Source organism: Orbicella franksi, chromosome 12 (assembly GCF_964199315.1).
Source record: "Orbicella franksi chromosome 12, jaOrbFran1.1, whole genome shotgun sequence".
In the NCBI taxonomy this organism is placed as follows: domain Eukaryota; kingdom Metazoa; phylum Cnidaria; class Anthozoa; order Scleractinia; family Merulinidae; genus Orbicella; species Orbicella franksi.
Window position 1 is genome coordinate 26,479,696 of NC_138156.1, and position 24,913 is coordinate 26,504,608.

General features: G+C 41.3%; 2 protein-coding genes across 2 annotated transcripts in view; one reads left to right on the forward strand and one right to left on the reverse strand.

Annotated features, from left to right (window-relative positions):
- LOC145463153 (uncharacterized) lies at positions 1–3,286 on the forward strand. Its single transcript, XM_081446875.1, has 5 exons — positions 1–278; positions 712–832; positions 1,669–1,773; positions 1,919–1,988; positions 2,669–3,286. Exons 1-5 carry the CDS (start codon positions 88–90, stop codon positions 2,971–2,973), a joined length of 792 nt encoding a protein of 263 aa, XP_081303001.1. The 5' UTR covers positions 1–87; the 3' UTR covers positions 2,974–3,286.
- The window catches only part of LOC145463141 (citron Rho-interacting kinase-like), a 26,775-nt gene continuing 5,141 nt past the window's right edge, over positions 3,280–24,913 (reverse strand). Inside the window, exons 8-46 of the mRNA XM_081446858.1 lie at positions 24,249–24,456; positions 23,519–23,777; positions 22,757–22,884; positions 22,198–22,306; positions 21,842–21,895; positions 20,778–20,885; positions 20,162–20,251; positions 19,792–19,833; positions 18,877–18,984; positions 18,395–18,487; positions 18,169–18,285; positions 17,785–17,894; positions 17,407–17,506; positions 16,934–16,987; positions 16,799–16,852; positions 16,209–16,277; positions 16,041–16,079; positions 15,243–15,296; positions 15,003–15,074; positions 14,521–14,637; positions 14,040–14,149; positions 13,443–13,526; positions 13,092–13,227; positions 12,239–12,595; positions 11,338–11,512; positions 10,670–10,883; positions 10,264–10,352; positions 9,890–10,076; positions 9,452–9,540; positions 9,103–9,368; positions 8,661–8,741; positions 8,010–8,154; positions 7,426–7,568; positions 6,759–6,851; positions 6,072–6,180; positions 5,845–5,979; positions 5,483–5,563; positions 4,946–5,030; positions 3,280–4,837 (exon numbers count right to left, since the gene is read on the reverse strand). Of these exons, the coding sequence (XP_081302984.1) occupies positions 4,489–4,837; positions 4,946–5,030; positions 5,483–5,563; positions 5,845–5,979; positions 6,072–6,180; positions 6,759–6,851; positions 7,426–7,568; positions 8,010–8,154; positions 8,661–8,741; positions 9,103–9,368; positions 9,452–9,540; positions 9,890–10,076; positions 10,264–10,352; positions 10,670–10,883; positions 11,338–11,512; positions 12,239–12,595; positions 13,092–13,227; positions 13,443–13,526; positions 14,040–14,149; positions 14,521–14,637; positions 15,003–15,074; positions 15,243–15,296; positions 16,041–16,079; positions 16,209–16,277; positions 16,799–16,852; positions 16,934–16,987; positions 17,407–17,506; positions 17,785–17,894; positions 18,169–18,285; positions 18,395–18,487; positions 18,877–18,984; positions 19,792–19,833; positions 20,162–20,251; positions 20,778–20,885; positions 21,842–21,895; positions 22,198–22,306; positions 22,757–22,884; positions 23,519–23,777; positions 24,249–24,456 (4,913 nt within the window). The 3' untranslated portion in view covers positions 3,280–4,488. The remainder of the gene's footprint in view (positions 4,838–4,945; positions 5,031–5,482; positions 5,564–5,844; positions 5,980–6,071; positions 6,181–6,758; positions 6,852–7,425; positions 7,569–8,009; positions 8,155–8,660; positions 8,742–9,102; positions 9,369–9,451; positions 9,541–9,889; positions 10,077–10,263; positions 10,353–10,669; positions 10,884–11,337; positions 11,513–12,238; positions 12,596–13,091; positions 13,228–13,442; positions 13,527–14,039; positions 14,150–14,520; positions 14,638–15,002; positions 15,075–15,242; positions 15,297–16,040; positions 16,080–16,208; positions 16,278–16,798; positions 16,853–16,933; positions 16,988–17,406; positions 17,507–17,784; positions 17,895–18,168; positions 18,286–18,394; positions 18,488–18,876; positions 18,985–19,791; positions 19,834–20,161; positions 20,252–20,777; positions 20,886–21,841; positions 21,896–22,197; positions 22,307–22,756; positions 22,885–23,518; positions 23,778–24,248; positions 24,457–24,913) is intronic.

The window sequence follows — 24,913 nt, forward strand, 5'->3', positions numbered from 1 at the left end:
GCGTGCAAGCGAGTCCCATCACGTGACGTAGTTTCTACGCAACAGAGAATGAACGCTGGCCATCAGTACCGATGGTTCATTTAAGTAATGGCGGCTTCACCTCCACAGATACCAAATAGGTTATTGTATAGTACGATACAACAGAGGAAAAGAAACGGGGAAATACTCTATTACGAAATATTTAAATGGAAAATGAAACATGCTCCAAGTGAAGTTCATCGCTTTTGCGACGTTTCAGAGGACGAGCAAGTGAGGAGAGTTTTAAATTCCTGGATAAGGTATAACGCTCGAACCCTTTGCTGTATGACCGTCACCAGTCCTGTGGAAAGAACCAATAGGAATCTGTTTTCAAAGAATTCAATGGGAATCATGGTGGGAGAGAATGGGATCTAGGGAAGTATTTTGAATTCAAAGGGTTCCAACGATAAAGGGGATTCTGATGGTAAGGGGTACAGGGCAGGGTTCATAAAATTTATGAACCCCTTCTCCTGCAAAATGCCCCATGCTCTGATGAAGGGATCATAAATTTACCATGGTGAAAAAAATGAGCCAGCAATTTTGTTCCTGTGAAAGAGCAAGGTAAAACTTTACTCCCTTTACGACTCGGCAGCCACAACCTTGGGAGGTTTCTTGTGGTGTCCAATCTTTTCTCTTTTCTTGCTTGCAGCATAAAGATGAGTCAATTTTATTATGCTTGCTTTATTGTTTTAGAGATGTGGATGACAGGAGTTCATGCCAGGCACTGCAGATCCTGTTTTCTTTTTCTGTTCCTTACCAGCAAGCACTTGACCATATCTTGAGCTTAAAAGTTCCCATCATCTCTGCAGGTGCAGTGAGTATTACTGTTCAATGGGTAACACGACTTCAACATTTACTAATATTTTTATCATATAAGATATCTAACCTTCCTCTATTTTGCAAGTTAGTGTATGCATTGCCAAGTTCTGGTGACTTGTCGCAACTGTGAGTTGGGTTAGTCATTTCAGGAAGCCACCAAAAAATTCTGGAAATTGTAAGGTGTTTCTAGAAAAGGCCATTTATTTCCACTTTCAATGTCACAGGTTCCCAGAGGAAGGGGGTCAAATGAGGCTAAATCATCAGATCCAAAATGGTCCTAACAGGTTAAAAAAAAACGTTCCTTTTTTTTCTCTGTAATGCTACCCAGAACATGACTCCTTATGAATAAGCCATTGTCATCTGCATGTACAGTAGTTTACGTCTTACCAGGAAATCTGTAAATAAAACTGCTACAATATGAGAGAACCCTCAAGAAAGTCCTTACCAATATCATTCACCCCTAAAATGTCACCACTGGCTCAAATTTGTATCCCAAGAAAACCTCTCAGATCCCAAATTTCAAACCCAAATTTTTGGAAAGTCTTTGCACCTCCTTGTCACTATGATACCTGAGTACCCCCTCCCCCTTCCCTTTCCCCCCCTTGAGCCGACAGGCCTGCCAAATTTTCAGAATAATCATACACTGTAGCTGGCCCTTTCTGTGAAGACAACCATTTATGAAAATACTTGTGGCAGGCCATTTTAAGACATAAATTAAATTTACACAAAATGAATGAAGTGGCTGGCCAGTTTTTTAAAAACCATTAAAGGAGGGAGGACAAATTTGCAGGCTACAATTTTCTCATCTTAGTTGCTTCTCGGGTTTTGTAGGGAAATGGATACTGGGAGTTTCTTCTTAGGGAGCGAGGTGCAGACATCATAGCATTTGATCAGAACACAGTGTATCCAAAAGCCATGAGATACATAGACATAACGGTAACTTTTAATTGAGTTTATCATTGTTTACACTTATTTGATAATGAATTATGAAAGTTGCCTTACATTCATGTATGTGCAATTGTATCCTTATTTTTTGTTTAGCTTGTGTTGATCTTCATGTTGTTTTCGTTTTTGTAATCAGGAAGGTAGCCCAAGCATTTTACATGATCATGAAGACAGGGCTTTATTACTTAGCTGGCCCGATCATGAAGGTAATACGTCCTTTAACTATATTACAGTTTCACACTGATCAAAGTCCAACCTGAAAACGGTAAACTAGCCCTTAAATACATTTCTCTAAGACAGTAGATAATTGTGGTGGTCTGGAGTCTTGGTATATTTAGCTGTTTGCAAGCGTTCAGTTAGCTGGGGCGCAGCGCGAAGAACATTGCACTCTTTTCTCTGGAAATGTGGTAAAAAGTGACTGTACTCGCAAGCTAACATTCCATATTCAGCCTGCAAAACTGGCGGTTGCTAGGGCGGCAGAACGCGTAACGAGTCGGAAACTTTCTTTCTCGCAACATTCCGTGACCTCCGTGCTTGTGTATAGCCAGCCTCTTCCTGAGGCGTGACGCAGCGCCAAAAAACGGGGCAGCGAGAAAAAGGAGAGGCTTGGCGTGAAGAGTGAACGTTTGCTCACCGCTTCTCTCCTATTTTTTCGCGCTACGCCGAACTAAATAAACGCCTGAAAGAGCGAGTTCTGCCTCGCCAAACCACCTGTTCTGTGGGCTATCGTAATTTTACCAATTGAGCTGTTTATGGATACCATTAGTTACCACACAAAAATTTCGCGGCAACTACGAGCCACAATGCGGACACAATTTTTGTAAAATTTGATGCCGCGAAAATATCAAGTGAAAAGAAAATTTTGTTTTTCCTTTTTGGTTGTCAGAGGACTGTTCTTTTTCTCTGGATTGCCTGAAGAATTATAAAGGAGGTACTATCATTCACATCGGTGAACTGTTCGGCGAAACTCTCTCGGCCAATCCCTGGGGACAAACTACATCGCGTGCCTTTCAGCTGGAACTTGGAGAACGTTTCCGCTGCGTGTCACGTGTCCAGCTACCAAACTGGCCTGGTCATATGGACTCACTGACCGTTTGGTCACGTGCTTCACAGCCCGTAGAGTGCGATGGGGCTGAAATGGTGTTTGTCCGTTTGGAGAACCCAAGATATCTTGGATGGAATGTCACGTAATTCAATAGGACTGCGTACGCTTAGAATATTGTGCTTTACCTCTCTTAATTTATTATCTGAGAAAGACATTCCAATGGGCAAAACCTTCCGGCTCGAAATGCGGAAGATTTTATGCCTACAGTATTTCACAAATCGATCGCGTGGTACAAAATTCACAAGAATGAGGACATGTAAGAAAGAAAAGTCAACTTCACTGATTGAAGTAACTTTGCTTTGAATCTTTGGAGGCTGAACACTCTTTGGGCAGTACTAAATCTTTCATGATAGTAATCAAGATACAATTATAGAAACATCACAAAGCAAAACTCCTACATGATCTGTTATTTTATTTTCTGTATTAAAGACTACGGAATAAACCATCATACTATAGGTGAAAGTCTCTGGCTTGTCCTTAGGTAAATAGCTTAGGAATTCTTAGCGCTGAACCACCCAAAACGCAAGCACAACGACTTGCTTTGCAGCGCGCGTTCGATTGTAAATTTACCCTCGATTACGACCTTTCTCTGCCTCTCTCCCCCTCCCTTAGGAAGCCCCTCAGGCTAAATGGAAAAGAAAGCACCGTTCCGACACTGGTAGGCTATACAAAAACTACACTAAATAAAATTAAGTCTAAAATCACTGGCTCTATTTCAGCGACCGCCGCGGAAACGAAATTACTATGTCTAACGTTACGTCTATGTTACTCACTCGAGTGGTATCTTTCCCATATAACGTGTTTTATTCCATGCTTCGAAAGTTTACGGATAACTTTCCTGTTAACGGTGATTTGCTATATACATTTCATGGTAAGTTACACCGAGACTAATATTTTTAGTTCGAAAATACGTTATTTTAGTCACTGATCTGGGGCCCATTTCTCGAAAGCCCCGGAAACTTTTCGGGCCCGCAAAGCCAGTTTTAATTAATCTGTACCTAGAAACCGAGAGGTGAACGCCTGAAACTCCTTGTCCTGAAAACATCTGTTCATATTAAGAATATGTGAATGAAACAGCTCTGTAATCATAAGGTTTGAGATTTTGCTCTGGCTTTCCGAGTGCGAAAACTTTTCGGGACCTTCGAGAAACGGGCCCCTGGTCACTAAAACTTCCTTCTTCTTCCTAGGCAAATACCATATATAAACGTGGGTTTCAAACGGAGCCAATTTCAGCGATTTTATTTTCTCCGCTGCACAAAATGGAACAAATCAGAATTTCAAATCTATCGAGATTAGAAACCTTAACTCGGAACGACCGACTGAGGAGTAATCACAAAATCAAAATTTGAAACCCTTACATGTATGTTGAAGTTAAAGAAACTTCTTCAATTGATTTAACATTATTGCAGTTGTTACTAACTAATAATCTCCAACTAATAGCTTTTTCCGGACCCGGTTAACCTCTTAGCGGCTCCATGCCCGATTTCAGTACCCTGGCGGTTTGACTACTAATATTGAAAGATCAGTTGTTGGTTAAGGTTGGTTTTCCACTGCTATTAGCAGACTGATTTGAAACTTCTTCAAAAGATGAATCTGTGCAGTTACACGTTTTCTTCTGTCAGCGGTTTCACCACACGAAATGAGCTGCTCTTTTTAGGGATAACGCCTTTCAGCGACTTCACTCGGGCAGAACCGGGACTCCACGAAGGTGAACGAGCCAACATCGATGATCGACGGCTCGGGCTCGACAGTCGTGACAGCTCGGAAATGATCAACATACTGTCGTCGTCGTCCTCGGGTTGAAAAACACTGGCGGGAGCTGCGTTGCCTTGGAAACACAGCATCTCGACCTTCTCGTGTAACGTGGAAGCGAGGTACACTGCACCGGGAGACACCGCTGGACCAAGGACGCGCGGATTTTGAATTTCCAAAAACTTGTGCACGTAACGACTGGAAGGAAAAGATCAAAGAAGGGGTAAAGACTCAACAAAATGAAGAGGGAGAAAAAAAACAGAAGCAAAAATGACGGTTGCAAAATAATTAAATGACCGCTTTTACCTTGGATTTTCAGCAGTGCTTGGTGGGATTTCACAGACGTCAATGGAATTAAAATGAGTGACAAACAGGAATGGCTCACTGTAAGCTGTTAGAACGAAAAAAACATAGTCGAGTATCAGTATTGCATTTAATTACGTAACAGCTATGTCAGGATGTATGAAGTCATTGTTATGAGGTACGAAATGGCCTTCAAATCACGGGAGATCGCAGGCTAACATTTTATAAAGGTAGAAGAACATCGATGTCGGAAGGGACAAGGATCACGGGCAAAGAAAAATGAAGTTTTAAGACGGATTACAGTGGTTAAGCTGAGAAACTTGACGTGACGCTGGTCTGCGAGCAGGCTCCCGTTTGGCGCTTTCACACCAGACCCCTTGACTCAAAGGTGAGCATCCTAGCAGACTGACGTGACGCAGACCCATGAAAGTAAGCAAACTAATGACATGTATAAAACTGTTCCCAGAACTAACATAAACAGGAGTGTATAGCATTGAGAGGAAGTCCTATTTCAAGAAGAGACTGATAGTCGGTACTCACCAAAGGCAAGTGGCAGTCTGCTCCACATCAAAGGCTTTTTTCTGCTGTGACAACCAGAGCTGTTTACAAACACGCCAAACTCTAAAATTGAAAGAGCGAATTCTTCAGCATAGTGTCGTGTCTTGAGGGAGCTTCCAGAAATAAATGGCAGTTACCAGGTCCATTTTGAGGGAACTAAAATCAGTATGATAGGGAGCAATGCACAAATAAGGCGTGGAAGACGATGCCGTCGCCGCTTTCGTTGTTGTTGTTGTTTTTTTCATTTGTGGCCACGTAAAATTTCTAAATATGAAAACTCGCATTCACCGTTAACGTTGCGCGAAGCGGTATCGAGGCTTTTAGTGTAGAATCAGACAGCTTACCGTTAAAACATAGTAACAGTTCTTCCTTGTTAGAGTCAGCAGTAGTTACATCCAGCACTGCGATAGGAAAGATGTTGAGCTGCGAGGCTCCATAAACTGCAAACGCTAAGGACGGGTCCTTAGAATCTAGAAATTCTGAAAAAATAAGAGATAATGGTAGACCTAGTGAAGTCACGTCTCGTTTTGACGAAAAATAATCATTCCTTGTTATATTATTATGTCCGAACCTTTAACAATGTGTTGCCTGATGTCCAGGATGTAGAACTTGCCAGTGCCATAGATCACGTGATTCTTGCTGAAATGGATGCAGTTACATGGGTCGCTTGTCTCGATCTCCTGCAAGTAAAACAGGCACGCATTGCGTACAAAAAAGCTAATCGTTAAAAACTACTGGTAGCTAACAATACTCTTAACTAAGAGATGGCGAAACGTCAAGTATCTTCTCCTGTCTGTTTGAAAACACGATAAATTAACGCATCTTACAAGGTATTAAGGTGCTGTTACTGTACTGCTGTTGGAGGCGCACCCAGGTGTATAAATGAGTACCGGCGACCTTAATGTTGGGGGTAACCTTGCGATGATATTTCCTCTCCCATCTAGAGGGAGAGGAAATATTCCTAGTCGCTTCCTAGTCGCTTCATGCTTCATACAGACTTAAAGTTTCGTGTAACTTGTCTCGCAAATTTCTTTGGCACACAATTTGCTCGAAAAACCGTCTGAAATGAACAAAAATATACATGTCTCGCAACGTTTTTGTTGTAGCAAACTAAGAAACGTTTGTGCAACTTGCCGCAAAGGCGCAAAAAAATGAAAAGGAAAAAAAAAAGAAAAAGAAAAGAGAACAACTGCAATACGAGCTGTTCTAGTTTGCAAAGTTGTTCTTGTTTACCAAACGGAAAAATGTGCTTTCTTACCTTACGCGTGCAAAATGTTCCAATACTAGCGTTATATCGTAACAACAGGATGCTGTTAGGGGTCGCTGCACAAATGTAGAAATTAGAGTCGCACTGAAACAACAGCAAAACCAAAAGCCATGAGCTAGATGCTGATATACCGTATTTACAACACTAAAACATGGGAACCCGGCATTTATGAAATAACGTGGTTGCCACAGACATCACTTTTCAAAATTCCCCGCCTTTTCCCTGATAAAAATAGCATTTCCCTGACCAAGGAAAAAAAAGTAAAATGTCAGATCTAGTAAGGGCTTCTAGCGTGAACTTGAAGCCATCCGTTTTACTCGTTCATTAAGACGGATAAGTTTACAAAAAATTTTCTTTCTTCTTCAAGGAAAAATATCGTTGAGATCACAGTGACCCCAAATGTTTCTTCCAACCTTCAATGGTATTAAATCAGCCGCGTTAAATTACTTCAATTTTCCCTGACTTTTCCTGAAAATAAAATTCCCTGACTTTTCTTCCCCTGCCCATTTCCTGGCCTGCGGCAACCATGCTTAACTTTCGTTAATAAACTATAAAACAAGTCACAGAGAATTTGGTGCTCAAATTAACGTCCCTGACCATCACAAGAAATAATGTCTTTATCATGGCTATGCCCTCATAAATGTAATCATTTACACACCTGTCCGATAGCGAACAAATGACAGTTGGTGATCTTCTCGATTGCCTGTGAAGTCAGCTCTGTGAGAGGTGAAGAGGAGTTTGATTGTCGCGCTCGACTCGTGACTTGTTTTAGATCCACGCTACACAGCTGACGATCTTTGCCTGCAAAGAAACAAACAATATTGATTAAAGGACGCTTTTTATATATCCACAATGAGCGACAAAAGTAGATGAGACACTTTTCGATATTTAATCTCTTAAGTCTTAATTTCCTCTAGTCTCAATTCTCTGATACCCCCGGCCCCGCAATTCAATGTTGTGTTGGTGCTGTGCTCTGTGCAGTCTTAGAAATAGAAAAATCAACACTGTTGAGAGGGAAAGAGGGAGAAATATTCCTCAGATGTGTCTTCTTTGGCTTTTTCTTTCACTGCCATTGAAATAAATGATAAGAGATCTTTATCTTTTCTAGAACGCTGAAAGCCTGCAAAAATCTGAAGGAGAAAGACATATTAGCTAAAAATAATATGTGTAAGTTCTATGAGCTTATCCAGCTGTAGAAAAAGGGCACGTGACAACATTATCGTGCGACTTTTAATGTCGTACCTGCAATCATGATGACCTGGTTGAGATCATTGAAGATATCGATTTGGAAGGCTCTCTCTACTCCAGGAATGGCGCGAGGCGAGTGTTTTCCTGGGTTCTCGAGAGACAACGAAAAGAGACCCTCTTCGGCACCCAGAAGAACCAACTACAAATAAGAGCAAATAACGCTGTCAAATCTCATAAAAAATTCATAGGAGTGTCAAGGAATTCCAAGAAATGACCGTGCCTGGCGTATTTTAGAAAAGAAGTTCGCCGAGCAACATGGTGTGTCAAAATGACGTCAGGCCTCGTTAAAACTTAATGTCTTCTTCGAGATCTCCTCTGATTGGACAATTACAATCGGAACCGTGCCGGATACTTTTCGAGAACTTGCCGAAAGCAGCGCAGTACACGCATCCCCAATCTAATATACTATAATAAAGTACTGGCCAAACCGACTCGCAAGTAGAGACTTGCATTGGCTTGACTTGTGTCGACTTGCGTGCAAATGTGATCTCGACCAAAGCGCAAGTCATCTCAAGTCAATGCAAGTGCACTCAAGGCCTGGCCAAGCGAAGTCGCAAGTAGACCCGAGGTTTCAACGTTTGGCCAGGGCTTTACAGCTGTGACGTTCAGTTCTCTTGACTGTTGGGGGATTCTAGAGTATCTTACCTCGTCATTTAACAGCTTTGTGCAATTGATGTCAAGCCGTTCACCTTCTTCTAAATGCAGCAACACGTTGCCCATAAGTTTCTACAAAGCAACAATAATAAAAAATAATATCGTGGAAAGGTCAACATAAGCCCGCGTACACGAAGGCTTCACATTCCAGGGCAGGTGGAACAAGGAATCTAGTTAATGCCAGTACTCATATTGTTACTGACTGGAGTAGTCTGTATCAGTGACTGATTAGAATCTTTCTATTACTTAACGGAAATTTTATTCCATTTGAACGGACGTGCAGTTATATTACCTAGTTACCATATGGCGAGTCTCCTCTAGTTCAGTGGTAGGTTCAAATTCTGTTGCAAGAACTCCTAGTACATGTATCTTATTATTTTCTCATCAAGCACACGTTTGTACCATCACACTCCAAAATACTTGCACAGAGTACCTGATCCTCGTCATTGTTATTTTTCTTCTTAATCTCATCCAATACGAACTCCAAAGAGGTCACCCACTTCTGTTTAACAGGGAATGAAGGCGCTAGTAGGTAGAGATTTTGAACAGGCCAGCATCTCTGTCGTGACTCCACCCTCAGTATGTAGGGCAGGTCTGTGGGGGCGGTGCCCATCAGTTCTGATGACATGACAGCAGAGTGGACAGTCACGTGACCGTCTTTACCGCACAGGTGTAGCATCTCAGATGGAGACGAGTTTTCTGAAAAAGGGAAAAATATCGTCTCGTTGTTAATAAAAGTAACGAAATTAAACCGCGATGGCAAATTAAATGTACTTCGTTACCTCCCATATTTTCCTTGTCGAAGAGTTGTAATTTTTGATCGTCAAGGACAATCCACTTCTTTTCCCATCCATGCTTTACCGAACCACAACTGAAAAGAAGCAATTAGTTAAACGAGACCAGGCGTTTGTTTGCGAAATATTTCAATCAGTCTTGGGCGACCGTTTGAGTGGCCTGTTAGAGCGTACCTCGGACTTGCGTTACGAAAAAAATCTGTGTCACAACAGTTTGGTTTTTTTTTTTTCCGAAGATACAAGAATAAAAATTTCTTTCACCTCAAAAAAAAAAAAAAGAAAAAAAGAAAAAAAAAAAACCTTTCGCAAGGGTTTCACAAAGAGATGAAATGATGCATTTATTATTATCAATTTAAATCAATTTCAAAGAGAAAGGATGGGCATTGGTTAAAACTGGGGATGATTGAGACAAATTATATGTCATACCGTGGAACTCGTAGCCATCCTTCTCTCCTGCCCCCCAGCCTGGTGGAGCTCTGTACCTTTGTTTTGTCATTTTCATCATTCTTCTGTTCCTGAAGGGTCTCGCTGAAGTGTTCTACGAATTGGCTTGGTAGGCCACAGGTGCGGGGGAGATTTGGTGCACATTTAACATGACATACCAGGCCACACTCTGTAGTGGAAAAGTTTAGAAGACTATAAGTACAGACAACGGCAAAGCAACTTCATAATAGCTTTAAGAGAGAGTGGCTGCATTTTTCGCCTGTCCTACACCTTCCACGTTTACGCCTACTACACAGGCTAGCTAACTGTGTCTCAAAGTGTTTTTCAGCAGGCAGAATAAAAAAGATCAAGCTTACCAGCACAACGAGATGAGGGTCGCACAAAGTGCAGCGTGTCTAGGCACGTGGCACACTTGGTGGCACGCATGTTCAGAGCATTCACAAACCTGAAGAAGTAAAAACAAACATGCTATTTTTAATGGTCCATCTCGCGCTATCTGTCGCATCTGTAATGTAATAAACTAAGAGGGACAAAAAGACCATGATATGATGAAGATAGGGACGAATTACTAAAAAAAAGCGGAGTACAATATTTTTAGATATTTTGTTGGAAAACCTATGCGTTTATGATATCAAAAGGAAAAACTCGAAAGTCCAGACAAAAACCTCGACCCCACGATATGCGTTTATAACAACTTTGTTCAATTTTACGCAGCAAGATCTGTTCATGACCGCATCAACCACACTTTTGCTGGTGCCATACCTGTGTGGTATGTTATGGTGCATTCTTTCTTTAGGCCTGTGTGATGTGCCGCGACTGGCCGGAGTAGCAGTTGCATTCTTCGACTGGTTCAGAGCGCTCAACGGACTCGGTTGGTTGCTAGGTGACTGTTGGATGGCTGACAGGACCGCGTAGGTCTGGGAAGGTTTGGGTGTGGCATTTCCGGTGTTTTGATACTGTGACTTCCAGTGCGCAGCTAAAAATGAAAATACCAGAGTAAGGGACTATAAATAAACGATCTGCGAGCAGGAACGATGAATCAAATCCTGTGTCGTGACTGGCTACCCAGCCGGGGAGGTTTGTTCTATCTTGACCACTCGGGATTACCCGCTGTTTCCCGCAAGAAAAATGACGATTCATATCATATCGAAATCCTTTACGGATCAGGCCTAATAGGTCAAGATGGCTGGATATTGGCTTCGTTTTAGATGAATTATTGTGGAACTTGGCTGCGACTTGACGTAAAAGAGGACTTGGCCAATAACCAGACATCTTGCATCTTAACCTCGTGTTTCTTTTGCTCCATAACCCGTATATCATGACTTACGATAAACGTGTCTGCGATTTTACACTGTCCAACAGAAACCAATAATGTAACAGTCCCGTCAGTTATCTTAGCTCTCTGTGAAACTTAAAAGTATGGCCGATACCTTCCAGTTTAGCAGTCTGCATTTCTTGACGAATCCTGTTGACTTCAGTTTGTAGCTTAAGGCTAGATGCTCTTTCTTTCTCTAGCGCCTGTTGCAAGTCTCTCCACTGCTGTGGCACCACATTGATGCTGTTTTCAGGTTTCTTACGCCATGACTTGCTTCCACCGCCAATGAGCTACAAAGCGAAATCGAATTTTAAAATAACTGTGGTAACATTCGGCAAACTCTAAAGCAGCGTCCTCACTACTCCAGAGGAATTTGAAAACGCAGCTTTATTTCTGCGGTTAGACCTACCGTCCACACTAATCCGTCACGAATTCAAAACGGAGCTTTTCGAAAACGATTTTCAAACTGGAGGAAATTGAAAACGCCCGCTTTTCGTTTTCGGGTAAACGGAAAACATTTTGAAAATTGAGCTTTTCGAAAACGATGGCGTCACGATAATCATGTGATTTTTCCGACCGTGTTTTCCTCAAACACAGATCCAAAATGACCAATGATTGTTGCGTTTTTAAATTCCTCCAGTGTAGTGTGAGCGAAAAACGTTTGATGCGTGACGGGGCCTAATTTGTTATTTCTGTTAATGAACTCAAGTATAAGTAAAAGCAGTACAAGTAAAAGCAGTACAATACACAAAATGTCTGAATATAGCCACTGTTGGCGACATGATAATAACGACGTTTTCATAATTTAGTCTTGAGTAAAACTCTGTTTACTTTTTAAAAGTAGTTTTTACAAAAATCTTTTAGACCTAATTTCTGAACCAAGATCTAAAATTGTAAAGTACCTCCAGTAAGCTAAGTCAAAGCAACACTTATTAAATTTGTTTCAAAGCATTTCATTTATCATCAGTTAGAATTTGAAATTCATTTAATCATTCTTATTATAATTATGATCTCACCTTTTTCTTCTTAGGTGCCTGGCCTTCAGCCTTACATTGCAGGAAGTCTATAAGCTTGGTCTGCTGCGAATTAGTCGCTTCCAGTTTCAGGCGTTCCTCTGCATGCGAGGCCTCCATTAGATCCAGCTGCTCGGCTAGCGCGGCGCGTTCACACGTGAGTTCGTCGCACTTCTCCATGGCTGCTTCAATGTTCTGGTTTAACTCGAAGTTACTGGCCTTCAGTTTGGACGTGTGACTGGTCAGTCGCTCAACCTCGATCTGGAGTTTGTTGTTGTCCTCGATTTGAAGTTGAAGTTTGCGTTCCAAGGATTTGATGTCGAGCTGTGCCATGCCAGATTTGGTCTCTGCTTCGCTGAGCTGTTAAGAAAATTTCTTATATGAACACTAGTTTCAGAGTTTGAGAATATATACACCAAAAAGAAGTCAGCAGAAAACGCTTCATATGACATGCCGATTAAATTTGGAGCTTTCCAGGGCCGGGTTGTTCAAAGCCCGATTAAGCTAACCCAGGATAAGTGAGTATATTGATTTGAGTTTTCTATCTTTGCGGTAAGTTTCTCTGTTTATATTGTTTGTCCCTCTGTTGCGAGTTTGAATAATCTCAAACTACACAAAACATAAGCAGTGAAAATATTTTTATACAAGAAAAAATATACTTCAGTTAACTCTTTATTTTGGGTTAGAACAACCTGGCCCTGGAGATTAAAAGTTCTTTGACTAAAATGGGTTTTCTTTTTGCTTTTTTGCGCAGAAAAGATAGATTGTGTTCATCTTGACGGTTTTTTATGTTTCAATACCAAACTGCACGCGATACCAAGCTGCCGGTACAGAGCCTGCGCAAATGTTGACTTACTGCCTCTGTGAGCTCCTCAGTTCGTTCTCGTTGTCTCTCCAGTTGCGTGTTCATCTCGTCCACTTCTTTGATATGTGTATTCTGTACTTCTTTCAACGCCTCTTGTAACTTGGTCACTTTCTCTTCAGCGCCAGAGCTACGATGAAATTCAGCAAACGTCTTATCAGAAACGTTTTGCGTCCACACACAAACTCTACCTACACTTAGTGAATGCGCGAGCAACATCTAACAAATCTTCCTCTTTAAAAGTCTCCCCTTGCAAGGCGTAGAAACGACTGAGTCCTTACTCAAGTCAAGCACCGATGTAAAGTAAAACGATCTTATTTTTTATATATTTTTTCTCTGCCCTACCGCGCCACTTTCTCTTGTTCCAAGGACCGTTGAGCTTCCAAAAGGTCACAATCACTCTTCTCTCTTTTCTGGTCCAACTCTTTCCTGGAAAACGAGACATAATAATATATTCACCAAAATTAGACATTCCACATCAAGAATTTCGCCAAGATATCTAGCGCTCTGTCGTCTGCTAATTCGGGATCGTAATTTTGCTAAGTGAGCAGGCACGGAGATATGGGTTTATTTAGGAAACATGTGAATAATGGCATGCTCATGAAAAACTGCGAGAAGTCTTTTTTTTACGTGTCCACTGGGTCACGCAAATCAACCGGCACAAATGATCTACATCCCGATCCCTTAATCAAAGACTTTTATCGACTTCGTCCTTAATTAGGGATCGCTTTCTTCGGAGTCTGCCGTCATATGACGAGTCTAACGCGACAACTTTCGGTGTGCTCGTAGGCGATTCTGTTTGGCTAACACCAATCAGAAATACTTCGGGTTTCACGAAGATGTCCTAAACGGATGACATTTGATCGCCCTATTCAGTGTAAATGCACGTCTGATAAACTTAAGAGATGGCGAATTAATCCTGAAAAGAAATTGCAAGAATACCTTGCTATATTCCACTGTAACTGCTTCTCCTCGTAATCTTCGTTAATAATTTCCAGCTCTTCGACTTGACTCTCCAGCATGGAACACGTAGATTTCAACATCGAGTTAGTCTGTGAACAGAAGTCATAGCGATTCAAATACGGGTGAGTTGCATAACAGCAGCTAGGCCTAAGTTAAGGTTAAATTAGAGAAAACAAAAGATCGCTTAAAGAAGAGCTGGGAATGGCAAAATCTGAACATTAGAAAACGGAGTTTATTTGTTCACAACCTCTCAATTTTCCACCATCGCTGAATAAGCCAAAAAAACTAAACAAAACAAAAGATAAAACACAGCAAAAACACCATCTAGGAGAGAACTGGAATTGAGCTTTTTTGGATAAATGGACATTTCTATTGTCAACTCTACTCGTCATTGCAACGTTTCTTAAAATAACACAATTTTTGATGCTGGCTCTAAGTTTAAAGAGTTGATATCACTCACGAATTCAATGCCTTCCGCTGCTCTCTTCTTCTCGTTGAGTTCATCTTCAAGTTTCTCTTTCGCCATCTTAAGATCGCAATTTTCGTCCGTAAGTTCTTCCACCCTCTTTTCCAGTTCCTACATTTTCAGAGAACATTATTACATGAAGTTTAAAACGGGCGAAGTAACGCAATTCCAGGACAGAACTCGGAACAAAAAGATGTAGCCGCAGCCAATCAAGGAAAACATAAAAACGGTAACCGCAAAAGCGGGAAATTGAAAACATATTTCATGTTAACGTTTCGAGAGCCAGAAAATATGCAAGCGGCCGGTACCAAGCGCGGAGAAGGCACTTACTATTTGCATCAAGATAAGTTTTGATTGGTCAAAAAAAGTCTCTGTTCTGATTGACCGACGAGATAGTACTCAGGCCACCAGCGAGTGCTTGCATATATGACAATAATACACGGCGTCCTTAGAGATCAAGGGCGAATGCGACATACCTGATTTTGCGAGACTACTTCCTTGCAACGATCTGACATTTCACTGAGTTGCACGTGAATTTCTTGGGCGACCTATCCAAGAAAAAGAAATAAATGCACATTCTCTCCTCGACGCCATTTGAAAACACTCTGTATGGCAAATGTGATTCTCTGGCGATAATATGCCACTAGTTATCTGATTTAGATGGCCCTAGAATAATGTCAAATCAGGAAAAACACAAAATAAAAAATGAGACTCACTTCTGAGCGATTCTCCTGCATTGTCCTGGTTATCTTATCTTGCCTAGCAGCGGCCTAAAACCAAAGTAAATTGGGTTAAATCCAGTGTTATACGAGGGACACACTCCCGATACACGCACAGGGGAATGAAAGCTTGGTAAAACTACAATGGGCGACAAAAGTTTTGAGACACTTCGTAGTAAAATTCGATTTTCGAGCGTCTTGGAAACATTGCCTCCCCTTCCCCCCGCCCCCCAAACAATGTTGACTTTTCTATTTCTAAGACTACACACCACAGCGCCTACAGACGTTCCTGAGCCACGGACGTCAACCGGAAGTTTATGTTCTTGCTTTTAGCTCGTTTTCATGCCTGACCACTGAATTACAAAGCTCTCATTTTAGCATTTACAACCTGACATTTTCAACGAAAAGGGAGTAACATCCGTCGAAGAGGAGAAGTTTCGACTTCCGGTTGACGTCCGTGGCTCAAAACCGCGTCATTTTGTTAAAGTGTCTCAACTACTTTTGCCGCTCAATGTAGTTTGGAAGTGCAGGTCTCGAAGCAAGTAAAATGTGTCGGAATGCGTGTTCAATATAAATCTACTTGCCGGTTTGTAAAATATGTCTCGTCAAAACTGGAAGGATTTATAGTGCGTGTAATGCAAACGTTTTTGGCCCTATACCCACATAGGGGTATGGTCGAAGAAGAAGAATGCAAACGTTCACACATCATAGCATGGGCTAATGAAAACGAGCATTACAGTACGTTACTACGAGCTAGGAGTGAAAAAACTACCTTGTTAGCTTGGTTGGACTTACCTTTAGTTCTAGCTCAAACTCTCTCGTGTCAATCTCATTCTACAAATGAATACAGAACGCAAGTATTACTATTAATAAGTTACTATGAATAACAGACTAAAGGTGGAAGGGCCAACAAAAAGTGATCGACTTAGCGAGATGTTCGTCAAGAGCAGCTGACTGCATTACCTCAAGTTTAAGGATAGTCTCTTCCAGTGCCTTCTTACTGCTCTTTAGTGTAGAACACTCCGTAGAAACCTGTAAAGAGAAATTAAAAGTGAACTACTTACTCGCGTTTTTCCGAGGTAGAACCCGAGAAAAATGCAGTTGCGCAATGGTCTCCCTTTAGTTTTGTTTTTTCCCTATTTTCTGAGAAGCATGCCTTTGCTAGTTGAGGTACTTTAGTTTTTGCACGACGCACTTTAACTTTTAACATTCAGGCCACACTTCCTAACTGACCGCCTATTTCCCATCATGACAGTCGGATCCATTAACACGACCAAGAAAGGGCTGAATAATGATGAAAAACCGGTCAGAATACGTAGTGTAGGTCAAGGCCGTATTCATATTTTAGAAGTTTAAAGGCCCTTCAATTTTAACCAAAAAAGCGGGGGCATTTATTTGGGATAGGTTGCCTATGAATCAGAATAAAAGGTTAGTTTTTAAGCAATTACTGCACTTTCGTTATCAGTCGTAGCGTAAGAAAACCTTAAAACTTCGCTTAGAAGCTGGAATGCCAAAAGCCTAAGAAGAACCTTGATCAGTCACCGATCACTCACCTCGTTTAGTTGTGTCTCGAGGTCTTTTACCTTTCGCTCCATATCCTTCGAAAGCTGCAAATTCAAATCACACGAAATATTAGTTACTCGAAAAAAGTGTCGATAGTCAATTGTCGTCCTTATTTTATGTGGTACCTGTTTCACTTTACTTTCCGCATCTTCAAGTTGTTTCTCCACAGACGAGTTTTTCTGAAAACGTCAGAAATGCAACAATAATAATTTATTGCGACTTGTTTGTATCGTCCTGGAGTGTTATCAATTTCTGGTCCCATAAAAGAAGGAGCGAGGCTTTGAGAATGGGAAACCGGTGCCTGTTACTCATAACAATTGTTGCGGCCATTGCAGTAAAACAGCGATGCAAAAAGCTAGCAATTTACACTGGAACCAAGATGCCATTGGATGGCAGAATGACAACATATTTCTTAACCCTTCAAAAGGAGGAGATAATTGACAGGAAGACGTAAACCTTAGTAATTTTTTTTTAATCACTCTCGCAAATGGAAGGGTTACGGTGCATTTCTTTTTAGGTGTTTCAATCGCAGGTTAGTGGTTTACGAAAGCAAACTTTCCATAGAAAAAAATCAAAATACAAAGACATTTTTTGGGACCTGTTGCTGTGTCTTTAAATCACTTTCCAGCCCTGCCACCTTCCTCGACATTACTTCTCTCTCCTCGCCTAACCTCTCCAATTCTGCTTCATTGATGGCTCTGAAACAAACAAATCGTTTTCTATTTTCCTTATTCGCGTAATGTTAAACGTCCACAAATTTCTTTCCAAACATTTTCATTTTTTATTTGTTGTTGTTCGATGCACATGTACAAACAAAAAAGTATTTCAGAAAGCTTCTGTTGTTGTAGGGCAGGACGTTGGCTGACTAGTCACCAGTCAGTCCCGGAAAATGCAAGACGTCCGCGTCTCACTGTCTCATTTGAGAAGAATGGAAACGGGACCTTACGATTTCTTTGAGATTAGCCACACGACTTACGAAATTCCACTACTGTCTTTATCTGCTTCAGAGCTTGTTCTGCTGAGGTCAACACTCTCCTTAAGCATTTCTTCTAACGTCCGGCACCTTCCAGTCAAGGCATCGATTTTCTGAATAGAAAAGAAACTTTGTTACGAGGAAGTCTGGGGGAGGGGGGTTAGGGCGTAGTTGAGGCAAGGCAGGAGAATAAGGTGAAGTAGAGGCAAAGTGTCTATTTGTTTTTGCAAAAAACGTGACAGAAAACGAAAGTGTGAGTACATAAGGGAAAATTTTTTCATGCTTGATATGTTTTGCGCAAATACTTCTAACAGATAATGCTTTATTTTTTGCGGAAAAATCATGTGTACGCGTATTAATAATGCAGATACATCCATCTGGACTAACCTGATCTCTTGACGCCATGAGCTTCTTTGTTTCCTCTAACTCGCTCTCCAGTCTGCTGTTTGTATTTTCCAGCTGTCTCTTGTAGCGCGATAATGTGTCTACCTCCTTCTCTGTTTCCTGATAACATTGAAGACATAAATGATGAGATCGAAACAAATTAAAAGCCGACTTTTTGACCTGGAAAATGGAGTGAAAATCGATAACAGTCGCACAGATGGACTGTTACCTGTAGTTTCTCTGCCTGGGCCTGTCTGTTTGTGGCTTCCTTTTCCAGCTTTTTTTGTGTTCTCTGGTTTTGGAATAACTGATCCTCCAGATCCTAAACAAAAAATAAAAATCAATTATTGTCCTTTAAAAGCACCAGACGTGCTGTAACGTGTTCATCCGTCAATCTGTGCATAATCATTGAATTTCAAGATGACAGTGCACCGTTGACAAGGTTCTCTATAACTGGCCAAACGAAATAACAGGTAAACAACACAAACAAAGCCCTTGGCTCTAAGAACAAGAGGTGCAGATTAACAAGAACGAAGGTCGACTGAGATGACGGAAATTCAATTCTGAACTCTGGAAACGTCCAAAATGTCTTGAAGGAGTTTTGAGATAACGTTTTCCTTTTCTGCAAATTTAGGGCAAATGTCTGGGCAAAAATAAGAAGTACACTGACTTACAATGCGCCATAAATGTACTAAACTTTATCCAGCTTACCATGATTTTACTTTGCAGTTTCCTTACTTCTGCTGACTTTTCTCTGTAGCGCTCTCTCAGACTGTTATCGCTTTCCTCTGCGCGCCTTTGTAGAGCATTGTTACACGACTGAGATGAGCAAAAACATTGTTTTTGTTAATTATAAGAATGCTCTTTTTCAAACGTCTCCACAGAAATTGTTTGGTTCCAATATCTTGTTACTAGGCATATCTTACTGGTGTGTGATGAAATTAACTCTCAAATGTAACAGAAATTGTATCTTTTTTGCTTCTTTTCGCTTTACAGAAAGTAAACAAACCATGTGGTTTCAGTTCATCCAAATACAAGCGAAATACCCCTCTTCATTAGCCAATAAAACGAATAAATCTATTCAGCTATATCAAATTATAATCTATTATTAAACTCTACTCTACCCCGAGCTAACTAACACCATCTTAAGCTAACTATAGCTTCTCTCAGTTCTATCTCCTATCTTTACCATTATGCGATTGAATATATCCTGTGCTAAATCTTCCTTGTTCTTTCGTCCTATCACTGCGCTATCTGATCTCCTCGTTGGTGTAAACGGCTAAAGGCGAAGAAAAAAAAAAAAACTAAATGAAAGCAAACAAAAAACGATGGCAAGGTAGTCTTGAGGTAAATCCGAGCGTTCTGATTGGTTCTTTCAAGGTTAGGATTTTGCCATACGGACCGTTTCCATGGTACTGCGAGCATCTCGGGCCAATATTTCCCAGGACGGCCCTCGCGCTCGGTTAGTAAGAGGTTGCTACTACAGAGATACATATCTAATAAATCTGCGAGTACAATTTCAAGATGCTCTCTGTTAGATAGAGTTTTCACGCAGTACGATCTGTTTTTCTCAGAACAGTTTGCTTTCGGTAAACAAATGAAATGCTCCGAATAAACAAAGCTTACCTTTCCATCCACTTCCATTGAAGCTGGTACCTTGCTTGACTTCTACAAACATTGAACGAAATCTTTTGTTCATAATCAATGTGGGACTACAACACTCTGAACGACAAGCTGATGGAAAAATAGGGAGTAGGCTACCTCGGCCCATTCCTTTTCGCGTCATCGCTGATCAGTATTTTGATATCGCTCGCCAACAAAACCGCGGCAAAACAATGGGATATAGTGACGCGTAGAAAAGTCGCCTTCACCTGTTCACTCGGGCCAATGGCAGTGATTTCTACCACACTAAACCATCCACTTAGACGTTGCAAAATGACTTAAGCGTCAACGTGCTATCAGTTTTTTTTCTTTTACTAGGCAGATAAATACAGACCTGTAGCTTTTCTAGTTCTGTTTGCAGTTCCTCTTTGCTCTTCCGCGCATTTTCCAGCAATTCTGTCGCTTCTTGGTTGGACTGTAAGGACTGAACAAGAATATGTTCGCCATGAGACCATTATTCAACCGCGTAAACCTGGATCGGAGATCCGGCGTTGAAATATCCCGGATCGGCGGAAAACTCCGTTTAGAGGTTTATAGCATGGACAGTACAGAGACGAGTCAAGGTAAATTTAACGACATTTTCGAAAGAAACTGCTTTCCCCCAGCGTTCAAAAGCTGTAGCCTCGGTGGTTTTAAGGGTAGCGGACAAATGTCTATTCAGTGAGAAAGAGTTCACAAAACCAACTTCACCTTTCACTGGATCATGATTTATCTGATGGCTGGCGTTATCCACACTTTGAAAAATCGGGCCCTGCTTGAGTTTTCACGATACGATTAACAGTCTTAACAGCGAGCAAGCATTTTTCTATTCATCTTAACTTTATATTATATTGAATCGGGTATATACACAGGTTGTAGGTTCATAGTGTACCGCAAAGAGACGCTGTAAATTCTGGAGGCGGCCTACAATTTCAGTTTGTGTGTTGCAGTTGGTAAATATTTTTTCTCACTTTCGCTAGTTTTTGCTGCAGTTCAGATATCCTTTCTTCGCTATCCTTGGTGACTTTGTCCAGTTTTTCTTGCCATTCCGTCATGCTTCTCTTGGCTTCTTCATTCATCTTAGAAACAGAAAATCGATAAAAAATCAGCATCATAAAACGTGAGCATGTGGTACTTAAATGAGTAACTGCTGTTGATCTTCCCAAGCGATGGTCAGGAGGCGAGCGTTTCTACGTACACACGCGCACTGCCTCGAAAATTACAGTTGTAGCTTCACCTAGCTCAGCTCTACTCGCGTAAAAATGGACTGATTTAGAATTGCTTCATCTATGGTTTCCTTGCGCGAATCAGCTTTAGTGCATATGGTTTCTAAGTCAAATTTGTCACCTTTTGATTATCTCTCTTTCAGTTTAGACCTAATTTCTATCTACTTTTTGAATACACCTTGAGTAAAGTAATGCCTAATTAAATATAACATTGTCTCCAAGCCTTTGGCAGGACTCGAAAAAACCTTGAACTCCAGATTGCCCATATGACAAGCAGCTCTAATTTGCTCGCACTGAGCAAGTCTACGTTTACTTCTTTTTTTAATTAAGATGCAGAAAACTTACCTGGGCCCTTTCCCCTTGAGCTTAGTGCGACGGAAAAGTTACTTCCCCGGCAAGAAAATCTACTTGTCCCAGACGACCGGATGGCTCTTTTTCCGAGCCCTGATTATTCTTCATGCGTAACTTACAGAACACGGAAGACTTGACATGAAGCATTCTCTCACATTCTTAGGCACAGCAGTGAATGCGGAATGCTTGCAAAAAGCAAATAATGTGAAACACGTGAAACACCGGCTGCTTTCGAAGGCTAAAAAAATTGCTCAAGCCCTCTAAAACACAGCACTATCACCGTTTCACGGTTGAAAGGATGGTGCACAGGAGGTTTCAGGAAAAAAAAAAAAAAAAAAAAAAAAAAAAACATGTAGTTTTTTCTCACACTGGAATTGTCTGAAAATATAATGGACTCTGTGTATCCCTTGTCTCGACTGAACTGCGACAGAACTGCTTCAGACAATGATAATATTTACCTTTGTCATTCTGGCTTGATGGTCGTTGATTCGGTTCTTGCTGACTTCCAGAAGCTATGAGATAAAAATAATCCGCAGTTTGAGTTTAGCGCGATATACTCGATTCTTCCATTGCAACGGCACCCCGCGCATGCCTTTTGGCGCGCGTGCACGCACGGATCGAGCTCCAAAAATTTTGGCTGTTCGTCTGTTCCGACTGAGCCAGTTACAGCAGGGGGTTTGCTATATCGGGAGGTTCACTTTGACTAACGGGATTCGTTATTTCTGATCGTGAAGTTTGTCAGTAAATGACTGGCAAGATTCGTTTTATCAAGCTTGTGGGATGGGGTGTTCTTTATTTTTATTTTCCTTCTTACCTTTTCTTGAGATTTGAATTCTTCTTCCAGTCTTTGTGCCCGTCTACTGGCGATAAATCGATCGTTTTCCAGCTGGGCTACGATCTGCTGAAGGTCCTCGAGATTTTCCCTATGCAGAAAGAAAAAAATTGATCACGAGACAGCAACGTTGAGCACTCGCTTGATGGTAATATTTTTGCCAAAGATCCGAGTCTCAGTGTATGTGGTTACGAAATTTGCAGGCTTATTCAAGCGTTCGCCATTCGCCAGACGCGACTTTATTTTGCGTGAAAACGGGCAACTCGTTTTTATTTAAAGGGAAAAATTGCAGGCAGGTGCGAAGAAGACATGTCGTGACATCCTCAGTCCTTGCTAAGGATAACAGCATACAATTTTGTCTTTTTTGATCTCTAAAACGCGCGGGAGATTGAAGGTGCGAGAGAGAGGAGCGCGCGCTTTGCGAGTCCAAATGCAATCCACGTGGATGAGCGACCTCTATTAAACCTAATAACCGACTGCGAGGTTGAAATTACGCAACAACTTGAAAGCTAATCTTTTACAACGTTGTTTATCAGCTAACCTGCTCTCTTGATCTCGTAGTTCATTCGCCTTTTGACTGTCCTCTTTCAGTTCAGACAACAATTTAAGAGTGGCGGAATCTGTCTTGTTTCTCTCTACTCTCTCTAGATCAAGTCTTCTCTGCAGGTCCTGTTAAGCACAGAATTGCAGTAATGCGAAATTAATTCACCTGAACTCGCGACAGTAAAAAGATTACGACTTTAAACAACGTTTCCAGCACTCAAAAACTCGCGAAATGGTATGAAAGCTAGATGCTACGCTTTAAAGGGTGTCTTGAAGACATGAAATCCACCAGGGACGCCATTACAGGACACATTTTAATTGAATTCAATGCTGTGACGAAAGACACGCCCATTCCTCGACCCTTCAGTTTGCCAGCAATAACAGGCACAAGTTATTTTAATTATCATTTGCCGCTATTTTCTTCCGTAACAGACGTCGGTGGGTAAGCTTTGACACCGGCCTCAGTTCATGAACAAAAAAAAGCTGAACGCTTTCCGAAAGACAAACGTGTAGGTTACAGCCGCTAGTGGGAGCTTACCGTAACAGGATTGTATTCCCGACATCACGAAAATCTTCTGCAAAAATGCCGCAAACGTAAGTGAAAACACGAATCTCAAATTTCTTTTTTCTTGTCTATCTCAGGAGCCTCGTTGATACTGAAACCAAAATTTTGATTAAATAGCACCTAGACGCTAGATGTGGCACGATAATAATTTACTGGTGAGAGGCTGTTAGCAGTTGAAATCGATCTTCAACATACCTTGACTTGAGTGTCATACAGGACTTTCTCTTTTTCAAGCAGATCTCTCTCGTATTCAGCACTCCTTAGGGCTTTCTCTTTCTCTTCTAAGGCAGTTTGCAGATCATCCAAGCTCTTTTTCATGCAGACACTCTCATCCTTTAGTGTGTGACACGATTGCAAAGCGTCCTTGAGTTCCTTTGCTTTGATTGTAAGCTTTCTTTCTAACCGGCTCGGGGGCAATCCCGACGACATTGGGGAATTAGGGAGACTTCCGGCTCTATACAAATGAGTAAAACAGATTAGGAGTTTAATGCCAAACCTCGCCGAAATCTTATATTCAGTAAAATTGCTAAACTACATGACTGTGTATCTTCATTTGAAGTAAGTGTAGGCACAAATGTATGTTCAAATGCCGAGTATAAAATAAATCAAGTGTAGTGAAGCAAACGAATAAAAGTATAAGCGTAGTTTGGAAATTTTATTCCATCAAAAAGCCAGCCAGTCAGAATGCTAATTGTCCGTCCATAGTACAGGAACTGTGAAATTACAACATCCTGATTGGTTAATAAAGTCACCAAAGTGCCCTCAAATTTTCACGCACGCAATTCTGCGCGCGCGCGTGTTTATCAAGTGGGACGTTGTTGTCATTGTAGCCCGGAAATAATTTCTCTTACTGATCCTCTTTATATTAAATTCCCGCGGATTAGCCTGGCGTTTTTGACTTCAGCATTTCCATTGAGTCACTTACTTTCTGGGAGAGAAAGGAAGACTGATGGCGAGATTCCTGGAGAAGGTAAAACCGACAAATGGCAGATCTTTCCCAGTGAATCCCTTTTCCTCGTTAGCCAAGCTGTACTTCTCTAGATGCGCAACTGGATCCGGACTTTCGGGTTCAAATTCATCGAAATGGGACGTGTCTGCTGCACCATCCAAGTTTGGGACGTATGGGGGCACAGCTGAAACATACAAACACCAGATTAGAGCGGTTATGTTAAATTGCACGATTGATGGGAGGGGACGAGGGCAGTGAATTTAATTTATCATGAAGTTGGGTGAAGGATCTGATCTTTAGAAAGCCTGAGACAATTGGTGACACTGATTTTAACCTCAATCGCAGGTTAGACTGATGTAGGAAACTGGGGCCGTTTCTCGAAAGTCCCGGAAACCTTTCGGGCCCGCAAAGCCATTTTAGTTAATCTGTGTCTAGAAACAGAGAGGTGTATACGCCTGAAACTTCTTGTATGAAGAGAACCTCTGTTCATATTTAGAATATGTGAATAAAACTGCTCTGTAATCATAAGGTTTGAGATTTTGCTATGACTCTTCGGGTGCGAAAACTTTTCGGGACCTTCGAGAAACTGGCCCCTGGATTCCGGGGAATCCCCCTTAGACTGTTTCAGCATACCTGAATTT

Excerpts from the sequence above, each read along its gene's own strand:
- LOC145463153 (XM_081446875.1), top strand. The coding sequence starts at position 88 with ATGGCGGCTTCACCTCCACAGATACCAAATAGGTTATTGTATAGTACG. Across the intron at positions 833-1,668 it reads CCATCATCTCTGCAGGTGCA|GGAAATGGATACTGGGAGTT; the intron begins GTGAGTATTACT and ends CGGGTTTTGTAG. Across the intron at positions 1,774-1,918 it reads TGAGATACATAGACATAACG|GAAGGTAGCCCAAGCATTTT; the intron begins GTAACTTTTAAT and ends TTTTGTAATCAG.